The sequence below is a fragment of the Furipterus horrens genome, unplaced genomic scaffold (genome assembly GCF_987537825.1).
Source record: "Furipterus horrens unplaced genomic scaffold, mFurHor1.1.pri manual_scaffold_17, whole genome shotgun sequence".
Taxonomy (NCBI): domain Eukaryota; kingdom Metazoa; phylum Chordata; class Mammalia; order Chiroptera; family Furipteridae; genus Furipterus; species Furipterus horrens.
In genome coordinates, this window is record NW_028327187.1 from 22,356,180 (window position 1) to 22,374,800 (window position 18,621).

The window sequence follows — 18,621 nt, forward strand, 5'->3', positions numbered from 1 at the left end:
ACAAATAATATCAGTTACTCCTGAGGCTTTTAAAACAGAAATACAATTCTTAACCCTCTTAAAATCTTAGTGAAGGACTCTACATTCAATACAATTGACTACGGCAGAATTTTCCCAGTGGAAAATTTACACTTTGCAGGTGTTATTCCGAATTCTAATACACCCACAAAGTATTAAAGCCACTGGGAATATCCTTTTTCATGTATGTCATTTGAAACACCAAATTCTGAGATTTATGCCCATGGTACCATGGAGATGAGCTGCTGGGATCTCCGTTCAGGAAGCAATGGCTGATCTTGAGAAGAGTGCAGTTAGCTGAGCTTAGGGGTCTGCTGCGGCATTTGAGCTGAGACCATGCTCTCCCCAGGCTGCCCCTCACCAGTGACTGAGAATGGTGGGGGAGGGGTGTTAGGGCCTGGCCAGTTCTGCCCAAGGTGAAATCACCCTATGGAAAATCTTGGTGTCAGAGGTTCCTGTTGGGCGGACCAAGACTTTCTCCAAGTTATACCAATGTCTGAAGCTCTTCATAACCATCCCTCCCTCCTTGCACCCTCTTCTCACAGATGCCAGATCATCAGTGTAATCTGAAGGGTCTCCCTGCTTACTCCTGTTTCCTCTCCCCTTTATCTTTCACAGACATTACCCACTAAACATATCTTGTACATTTAATTTCATACTGGTGTCTGCCAGCAGGATAATGCCTAAACTGGTCCATCAATTACTGTAAGGTCCTAAACAGGATTGTAATTATTTATAAATGAAAGTAATATGAAAGACATAAATGTATCAGACAAATTCAAACAAACACAAACTTTATGTCATAATTTACCTTGTTTAAGAGCCCTACTTGAAAGCCAGAAAATTCTTTGGTATTCAACTCTGTCAGTCTTGGTGAAGTTTCCCCTATGATTTCTTTCAATAATTTTCTAAAATTTTTACTGTGAGTCAAGGACACAGCACCTCCAGAATGATTTTTCACTTTGATTCCAGTTTCCTGGGGAGGTTTCTTCCCCACTGATGCTAGAATTCGTTCTGACTCTAGTTTGGTCTAAAATGAAAGTACATAGTATGTTATAAAAAGCTCTCTATATTATCACTGTCATTTTTACTACTTAAGAAAGATAATACTTTAAGAACCACACAGAACAATTTTCAATTGCAAATCACAGAAAAAAGAGTAATTAAACATTTTCCTGTGCTTCTCTGTACTACTATAGGAAACAGGGGCAGGGTAGGGAGCTAGAAAGACAAATAATACATTTTTTTATCTTGTCTTATTTCAAAATTATAATTGAATTGTTGTGGGAATGGAAACTAGGGATAAGAATTAACTCATAGATACTTAAAATCACATTTTGTTACTGTAAAATCTAGTTGACATATTCATAAAGGTTTAAGACTCTGTATTTATAAATGTAAACTAGTACTAAAATTCAGATTACACAAATCAGTATTATATTTTTAAAAATCAAACTGTTTCTAATACTGAACCATCCAAAAATTAATGCTTAAATTAACAAATATTACCAAGTAAATAATGTGTAATATATGCTCAGTGTTTCTTAGTAACTTATAACAAAAAATGCTCTTACTAAACACTACTATACCATATTGATAAATAGTGCTTCAAAGTGTATTATAACAATGTATTGGGTGTATTTTGTGATTTACATACATCTGAGCTAGTTCAAGAAACACTGGTGATATATTTATTAAATTAGTAATCAGAGTTATTTTAAATTAGTAATTATCTTTTCTTTATTTCTAAAAGATGGAATTCCACCCATGTCCAGTAAGCTCAAAATAATTTTGAATATTTTGTGGTTTGGTTAGATATTCATTAATTTTCCCTAATTAATGGAATTAAGGATGTTTATTATTTTTTAAGTAAGTAATGAAAAAATGAATAAGAACACATGAAGGGTCTGTTTCCATAAATAATCCTGAAAGTTCATTTATAAAACTATACAAGCAATGTGTCCCAGAAGGTTCCAAAATTTGCATGAGCTTCAGCTCTGTTCACTATTCTTCCTTGTGGCCATACCCTGCTGACACAGCCTTAAAGGCCTAAAGTAAACATCAAATAAAAATATATAAATCAATAGACCAATAAATAAATAATAACCAAAAAGAAAACATTAACAACAAAAATATATCAGCAGAGAAAAAAGAAGGGGTTAAGGGCACATTTGATAGACCAAAAATCTGGGTTTTCCTTTCTTGTCTTTGCATTTATGACCACACTGGGCTGGTGGGAGCTGTTAAACTCCAGAGCATACTTAAGTTTTTTGCCAGTCCTCAGCAAGGTGTGTCAGCATTCCATATTGTGGAGGCATTTTGGGTCTTTAGTGAAATCTGCCACTTTTGGGTTACTACTCTCTGTTTTTTAAAGGCCCAACTTACAAACATATCCAAGTTGAAGCATTGTAGTGACTGAAAATGCTACTGTTCCCTACCTGGGAATACATTTGTGTATAAGAAAGTAAAGCTGCTGCATAAATTTGTCATATAACATAATGCATTTGTATGGCAGTGAAGCTCTAACTCAGTAGTTCTCAAATATTTCCATCCTGCAAGAATGGGCTAGGTAAAGGTGAGAAGTATGATAAGTAGGGGTGAGTGGAGGATGAGGTACTAATAGAGAGGGGCAGGCAAGGGACAAGGTGAATAATGATAAATGAAGTGTGGGTATAAAGTAACAGATGGAGGGCAAGAAGAGAGGAGACTGAACTCCACTCTTCAGGTCCCCTTGGGTCTATGACCCTCTAGTATGAGGAATACTGGTATCATCTCCCCCTCTCCAAGAAAAAGCATATGGATATTTATTGCCTAAAAATTAATTTCAGGCAAATCATTTAATCATATCATGCCTCAATGTGCTGACCTATAAAAGGGGATGTTCTAGCCCAATATGATTTGAGGAGAAACTAGTTTGAAGATAGACAAAATGTGACCCATGAAACAATTATTTAAGCCTCTGCCCCTGTTAGGCCACAAAATATCAACCAACTTGTGGATAGGGCAAACTGGCAAGCAAAAGGAGAAATGGCACAGCATCAGATGATACTGACAGACCCTTAACTGCAGTTTAATGGTGAAGCTAGAAGCCATAGAGAACCACATTAGTACTAATCCATAAAGTGTAGAAATATATACACATTTAATTTGAAAAAATTACAGTTACACTAAAGAATAAGGAAATGCACTTCTGAGGGCAAAGGATTTTTGTTTGTTTGTTTTTACCAATACTACCTGTTGGCTGAGTTTTTTAAGGTAAGAGATAACACTGTAACTAAGTCCACAATCTAAATTATCTGATATCAGATTTGGAGCTCCCATCATCCTTAGTGCTTTCTTTAATGGCTATAAGGAAACAAAATACACAACAGTAAGAATAGAATAAATCTTAAAATACTCAAAGTTCAGTTATAAGGGGCAAAGGGACATGATTCATTTCTTAGAAGTCAAGGTGCTGCACATAAAACCAAACATGGAACATTAAAAAGTGGCAATGAAAATAGCAGAGAAGGAGCAGAAAGTAAAAAAAAAAAAAAAAAAAAAAAAAAAAAAAATCAGAAAAGAGTGGGATAAGAAGAGCAAGTAATAGCAAATTCAAACATGTAAATTGCTTTGTCTTAATTCTCAAATCATAAAATTATTTCATATTGTAATTTATTGTGCACCCCATTCCTGCCATGGTAAATATTACTAGCACATCCCAATTTCTCCTCCCAGTGACACCAGACACAATGATTCTGCCTTTTCACCTCTAGAAACTTGACTTGATGTTTACTACATCCACCTCTGAAATGATTTTGATAAATCATGATTTAGATTATGTGACCAGTTCAAAATCATCAGAAATGTTTCTCAAATTGTAAAACCCCAAATGAGGCCAAGTAATTTTCAACATTTTTTTTGGATCCCAACCCCGTGTCCCTGCACCAGTGCTTCTATTTTGTAGTGTGTCTAGGACACACTTAACAAGCAATAAGTAAATATAATGTCTTCTGAATTTTTCAGAGGGACATTCCATATTGAGAATTTCTAGAGTTAAAAAGGGAAGTTGACATAATACATGAATCCAGACCTATTTTCTTCAATTCCAAAATTACAATTTCATAAAGTTAATTTTAATAAGAGAAATATAAATGTGTTTTATAAAAATAACCATGGCAGTTAAAGGAAATAAAATAAACAAAACAGTTCTTTTTGTGCCACTATGACATCTCCAAGCTCTTATACATAATTTGAGAAGACAATGGCAACACAAATACTTATAAATTAAGAAACTATCTCATTTCAGGGTTAAATTTCTTGGTTCATTGATATTTCTTGTGACAAGAATCATCATCAATACATTTAATACATATAGACACATAAATACATACTAATAAGTAATATGGAGGCAGAGTTTTTAAGTAGTTGTCAAAAGCCTGTCGCCACTTCAGATTTGGCTTAAGCTTGTGAACTTTAAACAAGTCATCTGTAAGAGAAAAATCATATAAAATATTACATTATTCCAGCCCCAAATATCAAGAGCTAAATCAAGCAACCCACATCTAGCATATTATTTCCTAGAAAGCTCAAGTTTTAATTACATTAGATGAACCTTTCATTGGTGTTTATTTAATTGTCTTTTTTTGGTACTATTTACCAAAATTATATATAGTATTTTTCTAGAAAATGGAATAAATTCTCAAGTTACATATTTCTCTTTTGCCTGTGAAGCTACATAAAATATAATATTACAACACTAACTCTGATCTACGTGAAATATTTTTTTGACTTTTTACATATCGGTAACTCTATTGTCATAATTTTCACTTGACAAGGAATCCACCATGGTCAGTGGTTGATGGAACATCCCTTTACTTAAACAAAGGATGAGAAAAACAACAACAAAACTGAACTCGTAGATACAGAGAACAGATTGGTGGTAGCTAGAGGTAGGGGTGGGGTGGGAGGTGGGAAAAATGACTGAAGGTGGTCAAATAGTACAAACTCCCAGTTACGAATAAGTCATGTGAATGTTATTTATGTACAGCACACTGACCATAGTTAATAATACTGTATTGCATATCTGAAAGTTGCTAACAGAGTAGATCTTAAGAGTTTTCATCATAAGAAAAAAACTGTAACTATGTATGGTGATGGATATTAACTATAGTGGTGATCATTTCACAATATATACAAATATTGAATCATTATGTTATACACCTAAACAAACATAATGTTATATTTCAATAACAAACAAACAGTGTTATGCTTTTTGCTGAAAGGTCAAGGTAAGAGACTTTACAAAGTATATGAGAACAAAAGTTAAGCTTCTAATTTCTAGGTAAGCTCTATATTATGTTTTGGATTCTCCACAATCAGCCTAAACTTTGTTATCCATATTCCCCCCCTTCATTTCTTTGATTTCAGTGGTCAGGCATTTTAAGCCAAACTTTGAGTCTCTCAAATATTAGTTAAAAATTGAGTGCCGGATGGGAGCGGGGTTGGGGGATGGGTAAAAAAAGGTTAAGGGAATAAAAAGTACAAATTGGTAGTTATAGAATAGTCATGGGGATGTAGAGTACAGCACTGGGAATATAGTCAATAACACTGTAATAATTATGCACGGTGTCAGATGGGTACTAGACTTATCGGGATGACCACTTAGTAAGTTATATAATGTCTAATCACTGGGTTGTACACCTGAAATTAATATGTCAACTGTAATTGAAAAATAAAAATAATTTCTAAAAATTGGGTGATGGTTCTAGTAAAAGCAAGTAGAAATGTTATGTTGAAGTTTAAATTCTGCACAACTAAATATGTTTCTTAAATACCATGTGCATTAATACTACTAAATATAATTTCCTTAAATAAGCAGATATCCCTATCTTTTCACATTTAAATTTAATTATTTTAATAATCTAAATGTATTATATACACCACATGAAAATTTCCAAAACACCTCATTATTTTCTTCCAAGGGTAAGACAAAATATTCTTTTCTAATATAATACTTCAAAATTGACATCCCCAGACTTCAGCATCATCCTGCCACACTTACCATAAATACCAAAAATTTTATAAAGTCATCTTCTATTTTGTTTCTTCAGGTTTTATTGGTTCTTATCCAAAAACAAATGCTTTTACTTCCAATGACAAGACTATTCCTATGTCATATGCATACTTTCTCTACAAATACGGCTGTTCTTTGAAATTCTGAATTACTTTAGTTAACAAGGAGTGACAGAATATTTTCTTCCTTTTACTTCTATAAATAAATTACTCACTCTTGCTGAAGCTAATTTAAATGAATTTACGAAGTCATAAAATGGAGGTCTTTTGTTCTTTTTGATCAGGGTAGGAAGAACAAAGAAAAAAAAGATCTGAAGAGACTTTTGGCTCCTTGTAGCCCTCAGGTCTTTTAAAGACCATTCAGAACTTCACAGAAAGAAATGAGAAATGGTGGAAATATCCTGCTACAATGTGAAGTCTGTTGGGAATTAGGCAGAATTTGGAAGCTAACTGACAAACTAAATACCACAAGACTGGAGAGACATTTAGATATAAATAGATTACATTATGAGAGTCAATAATAGTCTTAATATTTCTAACAATGCCAATTGCAATGATTCCACCCAGGAGTCAATATAATCTAATTATTTCTTGTTGGGTTTTTTTGAAAGAGGGGTGGGAGGAAGAAAGAAAATCTTCCAGAGTCTAAATTAAGGGTACAGAGGGTCTAGCCACTATCCCTACAGCTCAGAAAATGATTTCTATAGTATTAAATTTCTATTCACATGGAGTCTCTAGGAGGGTATAATAAAGATGTCATAAACAATTAGCCAATCAACATTTGAAAGAAAAGGAAGTGAATGTAGACCCAGATTAAAATGATACTCCCAACACTTCAAAAACTACTGACATTTTTTCTTCCAGTTCCTTTTTCCCCATTTCCAGCTTCAACGAGGAGGAAGACACAGGTTTGAGTCCAAACTCTGTGTGGAGAGCAGGACCAATAAAATGGCGTTGGTCCTATCAAGATAGCATAAATTATATAAAACAAAGTGGAGTCCTCATGTCAACCAAGATGGCTGCCAGTCAGCCCCGACCCTTTGGTTCAAAACGAAAACTACCTAAGTCAGAGCAGACACGTCTGATAAGGAGACACTCCTAAGATATCTGCACATGTGATCAGAACAGCCATGTCTGCAGAGCAGGACCACCTGTAGATAGCCTCATGGGGAAACTCCACACTTGGCATCAGGGGTGCCAAGACATTTATCAAAAAGACCCAGAAGGGTGGAGTACACCACTTTCAAGGTATAATTGAGGCAGGCTCCAGACCACTGCTGAGACAGCCAAGCTTCACACACCAAGAGTGCTGCTCCATGCCATGCTGATACCCCTTGGCATTAGCCGCTGGAGACTCTGCCCTGTTGGATGGACGACTTCATCCTCCCTGCTGCCCACCTGGCTCCAGAAATCCTTCCTTGCAAGATGCTGACAACTCTTTTGCCCACTGTGCTGTCTCCTGGACCTTCAGACTGAGACTCTAGGACTTGGGTTTGTTATTCCCCATGGATTGCTGGATTGCTCTCTCTCTCTCTCTCTCTCTCTGTGTTATAATTCTCTTAGATTGTTAAAGTGTGAGTAGCATATTCATGCACGTTGATGTTCTACTTTGAGTGAACCCGCATTCAATAAAAGCTGAGTGAATAGCATAGTTACTCCGTGTGACTCTTGTCTATTCCTTGGTGCCAGGCTGCTCAGCAGGCAGCTAGCAGAGCAGTTGCCTAGCTGATTTATAAGAAAGACTGTATCACAAACATATGCTCATGACACTCAGCCACCTACTTAGCTGAATGAGCTTTGAGAAATTACTTCACCTTTTTGTGCCTCCATTCCATCTATAGAATCGGTTTAATAACAGCCTTACCACACAAGATTGTTCTGAGAACTAGATTATGTACATGAAAACACTGTATAAAATGAAAAAACTGTGTAAGCCATAAAGCACTGAACATACAGTGATTAATACACTCCAAATTATCTTCTTTCCATTATTTTCTTGTGCTTCTCCTGGTCTCAATATGGAGCTAGTTCTTCATTTAAAAAAACAACAGGTGAACTGAATGTGACATATTTAAGAAAAGTTGCCATAAATGCTTTAATTTCTGTAGTTATTGGTCTTCAACAACAAAAAAATAATTTCCTAATTTCTTAATTGAGAGATAATCTTCTTGACAACTATGATAATCTGGTTACCGTCCTACTAACATGATTCTTATGGTAGTTCATAGATCCAATTGAGCCTCACTATTTATCCCAGGTAAGTTTTGGTGCTTAAATAATTAAACCTTTAACTACTTTTGATGGAAATCTTAAATTGATAAAGAAACAGGAGTCACGTTTATGGACAAGTATTGTACTATGTAGTAATGTGCTATGAAGTGATGTTTCCGGGCATTATGAAGTGCATGTGACTTAACTTGCTTTTTTACTAAATGCCCTGCCCACTAAAGCAACAAAACTGTCCTATATCTTTATATTATATCTTTAGTATAGTGTCTTCAATAGATACTAAGATAACATAGCTATTAATAATGACAATATTAATAATAAAGCTAGTAACAGTATCGAGCAATATTTTCCAGACGAGTTCTGTGTAATTTACTGTATTAATTTAATCCCAGCTCAATCCCTTTGAGGTAGGTACTATTATTAGTCTCACTTTATAGATGAAATAACTGAGGCACAGAGAGGTTAAGTATCTTATCCATGGTCACAAAGCGAGGAAACAGCAGAGCCAGGATTCACACCAGGGTAGCTATGCCCTTCTGTCCATATAAGCACTATGGAAGCTATACAACCCAGAAAGTGAAGTAATGGTGGAAATGTAAGGAGTGTCTATGTCAGAACGTCAACATGAAACCCGTTTGGGACTCATGGGCACAAGGACCTCCAGCCTCAAAGGCTGTGAAAACCCCATGCTTCTTAGAATACAAAGGTTATAGAAAAGCCTGGAAAGAGGTATTTGAAGCCAAAGGGCAGAATGGGAACTGAGTCAAGAACGGGATGACCTTGATATGAATGTGTGGGGTTAGGGTGGGAAAAGGAATCAAGGATGCCTCTGAGACTTCCGGCCAAGATGGAGGCATAGACTGACACGCTCTGTCTCCCTCTACAACTAAGAAGGACTACAACTACTGCAAAACTAAAAATAATAAGAAGTTCCTGAAAATAAAGCTACATGGAAGTCCAACGTATGAAGTCATAAACAAGTGGTGCTTGTCCAGACGGGTAGGAAGTGTGAACATGTGGCTGAGAAAGATCGAACTGTGCTGGAGGCGGCAGCCGCAGCAGCGAACAACAGAACCCAGTAAGCAGACACCTGTATTTGGGGGGAGGAGAGAAGTGCCTGGGGGCTGGTCCCGGCTGCAGACCAGATCTGTTGGCTCGCGTTTCCAACGCCCGGGAAGGCAGACCCCACTGGGAGGCAGCCCTGTTCCTCAGCGGAGAGTAACAGCAGGCATCCATCTTGGACCCCTGCTCCCTCGCAAAGCGCCACAGGGTAGTGAGTAAAGTCCTCAGGTTGTGACGTGCACCAATGCAGCGTAGGAAGTGTGACAGCCCCGCCCAAGAAGGAAAGATAAACAAACAGTCAGAATGGCAGAATTAATGATTGAAATACTAATCACACAGCTAATGAAAAAACAAATAAAAGCCTTGACCGATAAACAAATAGCGAATCTTTCCAAGGCTCCGTTCAGAGCTATAGTTACAAGACAGCTTACAGACCTAACAGCGGGGCTGAATCAAGCCAGGGAAGGAATGAAGGCTAGTCCTGCTGAAATGAACAAAAATACATACATATCACCCTGCCCAGGCTCTGTAGCTTCAGCTTCACTGGAGAGGACACTCCAGCGTCATCGCAAGATGTCGATTCAACACGGGAGGAGACAGATACCGTGTCACTCCCGAGTCGGACTGCACAGCCATTCTCGGCGGTGCAGATAGACTCTTAAGAAGCTACAACATCGTCTCTCGAGGCTCTGTAGCTTCAGCTTCACTGGAGAGGACACTCCAGCGTCATCGCAAGATGTCGATTCAACACGGGAGGAGACAGATACCGTGTCACTCCCGAGTCGGACTGCACAACCATTCTCGGCGGTGCAGATAGACTCTTAAGAAGCTACACCATCATCTCTCAAGACGGACGGCTGCTGACGATGACGACGACATACAAGACAAGTGGTGAGGAAGGGAAAGCCATGGATCAAATTAACAAATCGGAACATAGGGAGGGAACAGTCAACCAGTGCAAAAAGAGGAAATGAAGAGTGAGGAATATGACGAGAGGCTCAGAAACCTCTGGGACAGCTATAAGCGATCAAACATTTGAATTATCGGATTGCCAGAGGGTGAAGAAGAAGAACTAGAAATTGAAAAATTATGTGAAAAAATAATGAAGCAGAACTTCCCTAACTTGCGGAAGGAAATGAACTTACAGGTCCAGGAAGCACAGAGAGTTCCGGATAGGCTGGACCCAGGGAGGACCACACCAAGACACATTATCATCAAAATGTCAAAAATTAAAGATAAAGAGAGAATCTTAAAAGCAGCAAGAGAGAAGAGAAGAATCATGTACAAAGGGGTCCCAATTAGACTATCAGCAGATTTCTCAAAGGAGACTTTACAAGCAAGAAGGGACTGGCAAGAAATATTCAAAGTAATGAAAATCCAAAACTTACAACCACGATTACTCTATCCAGCGAAGCTGTCATTCAGGATAGAAGGGCAGAGAAAGTGTTTCCAGGACAAAGTAAAACTGAAGGAGTTCATTAGATCCAAACCACTGTTATATGAGATGTTAAAGGGACTTGTTTAGAAGAAGGAGGATCAAAACTATGAACATTAAAATGAAAACTGTACCATAACAACCAACAGCAGAAGCTAGGGAATTGAAACAAAGGCAAACTAAGTAGGCAACAAGAGTGGGAAAAGAACTATAGGTACGGAGGACATACTGAGGGGAGGTCAGCGGGGAAGGGGAAGGGGGAAAAGGGAGGGAGATGATGCAGGAATTAAGAAGCATAGTAGGAGGGAGTGAAGTAGACAGGAAGAGGTTGAGAAGAACTATATGCACAACCAATGGGCATGGACTAAGGGGGGGACAACTGGAGGGAGGGGGCGCAGGGGGGGAAAGAAATTGGGACAACTGTAACAACATAATCAATAATTTTTTTTAAAAAAAGATGCCTCTGAGTTTTCTGGTTTGGGGATATTTGCAAACGGATCATGACGCTGTAGGCAGGGTTGGATTCTCAGTGTTTTAGGCTAAGGAGGACAAAGAATAAATGTCACATATTTCTCTCTGGTGTTAGAAGACATTTCAGAGAGAAGGGGAACTTGAAATTTGGGGAATAGAGTGATACAGACTAAGAAGTAACCAGGAAGAACAGGATTTGACTTTACATAGCACTATGGACTCTGAGAATGTGGCAACTTAAGCACAGACGATCTGAGGCAAAGAAAGATCTGAATGCTTCCTCTTAACCATATGTCATACCCACATCTGACCTCTATTACCTGTAAGACCAGCAAAGACCCATTTTAGAGGGTGGGTCTTGCTACTCTAAAGTGCTATATATCTCAATTTCTGACGGAAGACCAACTATTCTAGTTAGGGGCATTTTCATATAATAATTTGGAAGGCAAGGTGAGTTTAGAACAAAGATGAAATACTGGAATTCAACCCATAATAGTTCTAAACTAACTTTTCCACTGCACTGCAGTAATGATGCCACCTCTACCCCTATGGTGTCAGTGGAGACCATGTGAGAACGAGTAATGAGAAACCCCTACTTCTCCCAGCCAGGGAGGTATCATTCCAGTGGAGATCCAGAGCTCCTATCCCTGCACAGCTATAATAAGGAGCCTCCTCCTTCTGGGTGTCAACAGTGGCCAATAGGGGAAACTGGACTTCTGCTCCCCTGCCACTAATGAGGCAGTACCTCAAAATCTCTTTCTGAGAAGTGTGAGAGGAAGCAAGTTAAAACAGAAAGTTTAAATAAGATCCAGAGACTCACAATACTGAAAATGTTCAGGTTTCAATTGAAAATCACTCACCATACCAAGACCCAGGAAGATCTGAAAACAAATTCAAAATGAGAATCAAGAGACACTAACACCAAAATGACAGAGATGTTAAAAATATTCAGTAAAGGTTTAAAAAAACCATCATAATAAAAAAATTTCAACAACCAATTATAGACATGCTTGAAACAAATGAAAAAAAAAAAAAAAAGCCTCAGCAAAGAAGTGCAAAGTGAGTAGGAGATAGAAGAACCAAATGAAAATCTTAGAACTGAAAAATACAATAACCAAAATAAAAAGCACAATGGGTGGACTCAAAAGCAGAATGGAGGGGACAGAGGAAACAGTAAACTGGAAAACAGAATAAAAATCACCCAATATAAATATCAGAAAATAGAATCCACCCCACAAAAAATGACCATATATATGACTTGCAAATTGTCCCCATTCCATTGGTTGCCTTGCACTCTGTGGATTGTGTCTTTCAATTTACAAAAGGTTTTAAGTTTGATGTAGTCCCATGTGTTTATTTTTGCTTCTGTTGGCTGTGCTTTTGGTGTCATCTCTATTTTTATATCTTACAACTGCATGTAAATCTACAATTGTTTTCTCAAAATAAAAAGTGTAGTTAAAATAGAAAAGTAATACTACTTACCATCTAAGGGTATCTAGTCTAATCTTTTACTGTATAATTCTGAAAACTGGGGTCAGAAATGTAGCTTGTTTTGTCAGAACATAATTTTATTCTCCTACCAGACACTTTGATCAATGATTCGGGATCAAAGTGTAATACCAAAACATGGAATTAGGATGAGCAAAAAAGAAGAAAACTGAAAATTATTATATTGAATTAAAAACCAAAACACATAAATAAAAAAGGAAAAAAAGAAAAGGGGTAAGTAAATTCACAAAATACAAGTAGTTTTTGTTGGTAGTCTTATTAATCAGTGACATAACCTATATTTTATAACAGCAACAACCACCTTTTAGAGAATACTTTTAGATTAGACTAAGAAATAAAGAAGACTATAGAGAACAATCATGCTAATATATTTATGGTGATCCATTCTTAACCTTAACTTGCAACATTTAAACCAATACAACCCCAGTAAGTGCAATTAAAAATTATGCAACTTGCAACACTTAAAACAGCTGCTTTTTTTGGTACATTTAATACATATAGTATTTATAGCACTAAAAAAGAAATATTTTGCTTTTTAAAATAATTTTATTTTTCAATTACAGTTGACATACCATATTATATTAGCTTCAGCTTTACGACAGAGCAACGGACATTTATATAACTACAAAGTGACCACCACGATAAGTCTAGTACTCATCTGACACCATACGTAGCTATTACGATATTATTGACTATATTCCCTATGCTGTGCTTGACTTCCTTGCGACAGTTTTTATAACTGTCAATTTGCACAACTTAATCCCTTCTCCTGTTTCACCCACTCCCCTAAATCCCTTCCATTTGGTAATCATCAAAAAATTCTCTATATCTGTGAGCTTGCCTCTGTTTTGTTCATTTATCTTGTTTTTAGATTGCACATATACATGAAAATCATATGGTTTTTGCCTATCTCTATCTGACTTATTTCACTTGTAATAAAAATATTATGCTTTTAATAACTATATTAAAACTTAGTAAAGGTTTTGTCCTTTTGCAAAAGTTAAGAAACTCCACAAAATAAAAATGTTCACAATTTTACAACTAGAAGGATACCATATGGTATTATATTACTCTAAGCAGATGTGGCTCTTTAAATGAGAATAAAATCTCTACACAGGTTTTTGGTGATATCTGAGTAACAACTTCTGGAGTTGTTCCTTTTAGCATATTGCCATGGAAACCACAGCTTCTACAACTATGATTATTGCAGAATTTACTCTTGTACCTAGAACAGATGCCTCAAGAGCATTGAATATTCTTTTGTGGAGGAATTAGTGTTAGCCAATACCTCCACAGAAGTCCTATTTTCTGAAGAAAACCATCAGACTTTCGGAGCATTAATCCCAATCAATGGTTTTTTTTTTTGTTTTGTTTTTTTTTTTTTTGGCTAAACTAGTCTAAGAAAACCAAAAGTGCACTTAAAACTGAGGGTTGGGGTGGGGAGTAACAGCATTGGACCTTGCAACCTAAAGAACAGCATAAGAATCACACACCAGAGATCATCTCTTCTATTTGATGTGAAAACAACAAAAAGAAAATAAAATAGAAAACAATGTACAAATTCTATCTTTCCAAATCAGTTTTTAGATTTTATATATCAAGATATCAATTACTCTTCCACTATATTTAAAGTGCTTAGCCCATCATGTATTTGTGTGTGTGTGTGTTTGTTGTATTTTAAAGATGATTAAATAGAACATACTTTACTTACCTAAAAGAGGGAGTAAAACTGGGTAGTTGTACGGCATCACAAAGAGGTTTACACAAGTTAAAGTTGTACTAGCTTTTAAATAGCCAAATGGATATCCAAGTTCATTGTATTTTCCACTGCTAGTAACAAATACCTGAGAATAACATGAAGTCATATACAGTTATGACAATAAGGATTTTATGTAAAACTAAACTCATAGCAACATTCTGTAGCCACATCTATGGCACAACTTAACTGTAATTTTAAAATGGGAATAGTGCTTTTAGCCTATGGTTACATCCAATATACCATACTAAATAAGAATGTTCAGATTGCAATTCTTTTATAACATATTAAGAAATGAAACTGTACTATGCATAACCATTCAGACTGTAGTCTACATCACCAATACCCAAATATTTACTTGGTTAACAAAATGGAAAAAAAAAGAAAGGCTGAAATATCATTAAGTGATACCAGCCATTAAAGCAAATTGACTTTTCAAAAGAAGAAATGGTGATCAGAGTAAAGACTTTTAGGAAAATAGAACAAGGCTCCATGCCTAAAGCAGGCAATTACAAAAACAAAGCCCATTTAAATGATTATGCTAACACTCCTCATGTGTGCTGTTAAATCTTGCTCTACTTCTCTTTGATGCCCCATTCCCCAACCCACTATTCACTTTTCTTCCAATAAGTGTTCACTGAAAAGCCAGGCACTGGCGCTAATTACTTTGAGGCAGCAAGGAGATGCTTTGGTTCACTCTGGAAGCCATTTATCTTGTAAGCTATGCTGGTAGGGCAAACATCCAATAGCGATGAAAATATTACTTTTTATTTCATATGACTATCATCTTATTCCTTATTGATATTCTTGATTTGATATATAGTACATTGTCAGGTCCCATACATTTGATGTGCTGTGCTGGAGTCCTCTAGCTACCATGTTTTCTCTGTGTTTCATAAATCTTTCAAACAGTATCATTTAAGACAAAATTCAAACCCTGATGGTGAACAGGATCCATTTACCTTGTTAATTCTTGATACCAGCAATATCACCTACCAGTTTACTAAATCCTCACTATATTTAGTTATAGCTAAGAATAAATCCTTCCAATGTAATTTATGACTCCACAAAACAATGAGTTGGCTAAAACATGATTCATCTACTAGATTTCATGTCTTGAAGCTTAATAGAAACAGAAAATAACAGAACATGTTGGATTTCCCCCTAGTTCCTAATTGTGTATATAGAAGAGGGGAGAAGTCTTCATAAAGGATAAAAGCATTGCACACAACCATCAAAAGTCAGATCTGTGATTCCCATGAAAGGAAAAGCACTGCTTTTGTTCCTCTTCACCTTCTTTCCCTCTCTTCCCTACCACCCTTCCTACCTTCCTTATTTCCCATAAGCCTCTTGAGCCTCTTGAGTTTTTCCAAATTCCTCATCACCTGCAGGTTCACAGCATTTTGGGGTTTAAAATGATCATTTGAGACCATCTAGTCTAGAAAAAATAAGTGTCTGGTTCAAGACCAGATAGTTGGTGGCAGAGCTAGGGTAAAAATCCAGTCTCTATTATGATTTTGCCAAATTACCTGGCTCCTGGTTAATCTTATTCTTTTTCATACCCACTAATTAATCACATTAAAACTATTCTAAACCAAAGTAACTTAAGGTACAGGAGAAAAGCATATGGAATATTTGAGAGGTGGAACAAGGAGCAAGGGAAGGACTTAAGTTTATTTGGAGAATATTCAGAGGCAATGTGCTCCAGAGAAAAGAGTTTATTTTAGGGAAAGGGTAAATTTTATAATTTTATTTGCTTTTCTTTTTTGCAAATTTTTTTCAACCCATAAATTCAAATGTCCTGTGTTGACTTTAAGATAGCATTCTATTACCCATATCTCTATATTTCTAGTACCTTTTGGGTATATTTTTTTGAAATATGAACATGCATCCAAAACAGGAAAAATTATAAGTATATATTGTAGCTGAAAGAGTGTTCAAAGTGAATTCACATGTGTAATCAGCACACAGATCAAGAAATAGAACATGACCAGAAGTCCTCTCATGTCCTTTTCTGGTCACTACTCTGCACCCTCAAGAGAAACCACTATCCTGACTTCTAGTGGAGTAAATCAGTTTGACCTCTTCTTGAACATATATAAAGCAAAATTGTACAGTATGTAATCTTTTATGTCTGCCTTCTTTCATTTGATATTGTATTTATGAGATTATTTTGTTTCTTGTACTTTTACATTCTTGCTTTAAGTCAGTTATAGCATCTTTGGAGGCTTTAAGTAGCTTAAAGATAACCCATAGTAATAGCCTGAAACAGATTTTAGTATGAAACAGGTGGCAGTCTGAAAGTGTTCCTTGTCTAAATAGAACCTAACAATCATTGATTGCTATATGATGCTATACTTTAGAAACAGAACAAGCATCTTTACAGTGTAGGACTTCCTTATTACATCCAAATAAAAAGGCTGTGACTGCCGTGTCTGGATTTTTACAAATTAAAATCCAAAGGTAAATCTAGTAAAAAATCAGCAAGCCCTTCTGGCTGAAGAATCACACTTGGAAGAGCCAGTAAATGTGCATTTGCTCTAAGTAAAATCCACACTATACACACCAATATGCTTGGTACCACATAAAGAGTTTGATTACATTACACCAATACAGAAAGTACTTTCAAGGCTTATGGCTTTTTGTCAAAAATATCTTGTACTTCCAATCTGTCAAACTCACACTAAGGGCCGAGAACCTTGCTTCAGCTGCAGAAGGCATACATAGCTAAATAGAATTACATCCCTTAGGTTAGGGATTTTTAACCTGTGGTCCCTGAATAGATTTCAGGGGAATTCTCCAAATCCTCAAATACACAGGTTTCATCAGATTTGACTGCTTTATATGGCAATGTACAGTAGGCTAATGATTCATATCAGTGTGAAATTATTTGCTTGGTCCTGTTGTCCATTTGATAACATTTCTGAGGAACATTATTCACAGACTCAGCCCAATTATTTCTAAATGAACCTTTGAAACTTGTCTAACAATTCCAAGATCCAAAAGTGGTTATAGAAATTTGTCTAGCCCTGGCTGCTGTGGCTCAGTGGATTGAGCGCTGGCCTGAGAACCCAAGGGTTACCAGTTTGATTCCCCGTCAGGGCACATGCCTGTGGGCGTGTGAGAGGCAACCACACACTGATGTTTCTCTCCCTCTCTTTCTCCCTCCCTTCCCCTCTCTCTAAAAATAAATAAAATCTTTTTTTTTTAAACCTTAAAAAAATAAAAAAGAAATTTGTCTAACAGGTAAGAATAAGTACCTGCCAGCAGGTATGGGGAGACTTTCGTTCCAGAATGTACTGAGTTAAAGGTGAAGGTTCAAGTTCATATTTGTCAAAGGGAAGTTTGTCTATTACCATTGGCTCACAATCTACACAGGAGAACCTCACAACAGGATGAGATGTTCGTGGAGGCTAAAAAACAAGAGGGGAAAATATGACCCATTAAAAGTGAGCTTACATTTCCAACAATTCTGCAACCCTTTTTATAAAGCATCACCAAGATACAGACTAGTGTTTTGAGAAACAGGGCTGCTGATCTCTGGGCATCACCAATGGCTTCAATGCAGGAGACCATTCAGATTCTTTATCTCTAATATCTATTTGGCAATGGGAAAAGGACAGGTAAATTATAACGCTCATAACTACAAGTTCAGTGAAATAAAAAATAAACCCACTAGGAATATATTTAAGAAGTCATTACAATCTGTAGGCGGAATCCTGGATTTCAGATTCACTTTGCAACCTCCAAGCATTACCTGCCCTTCATTCTTTTGTATTATGAGGTAACAGTCCAGACACTGCTAGAGAAGAAATCCATGAACCTTTCTAAGGAGTTAATGACAGAGCTAGAAAGCCACTAACAAGCCAGATGAAAAATTGTAAAGGCATAGATAGGAAAGGCAAAACGCAGTAGACCAAAAATGAGCCAGTCACAACTCCAGAGCCCAGTAGAATTTTTCCAGTTGATTTTTTACAGCGTTTCTCACACCCACGCACTTGCCTTGAATAGCTAGAGTTGGAGGTGATTTTGGCTGGGCTTCAAGGGCCTGTGTGCCTGGGGAACTAGAGCAGATTGATGGAGCAGC

General features: G+C 36.7%; 1 protein-coding gene across 5 annotated transcripts in view; it reads right to left on the bottom strand.

Annotated features, from left to right (window-relative positions):
- Positions 1 to 18,621, bottom strand: part of LOC149990659 (integrator complex subunit 6-like) — a 59,335-nt gene that overhangs the window by 13,155 nt on the left and 27,559 nt on the right. For 3 of the 5 annotated variants that reach the window (XM_090264289.1, XM_090264291.1, XM_090264288.1), the window contains 5 exons: positions 17,795 to 17,947; positions 14,490 to 14,622; positions 4,392 to 4,486; positions 3,253 to 3,363; positions 830 to 1,048 (listed from right to left, as the gene is read on the bottom strand). In XM_090264289.1, coding sequence (XP_090120415.1) covers positions 830 to 1,048; positions 3,253 to 3,363; positions 4,392 to 4,486; positions 14,490 to 14,622; positions 17,795 to 17,947 — 711 coding nt within the window. The remainder of the gene's footprint in view (positions 1 to 829; positions 1,049 to 3,252; positions 3,364 to 4,391; positions 4,487 to 14,489; positions 14,623 to 17,794; positions 17,948 to 18,621) is intronic. The other 2 variants (XM_090264292.1, XM_090264290.1) reach the window with 1 other exon arrangement.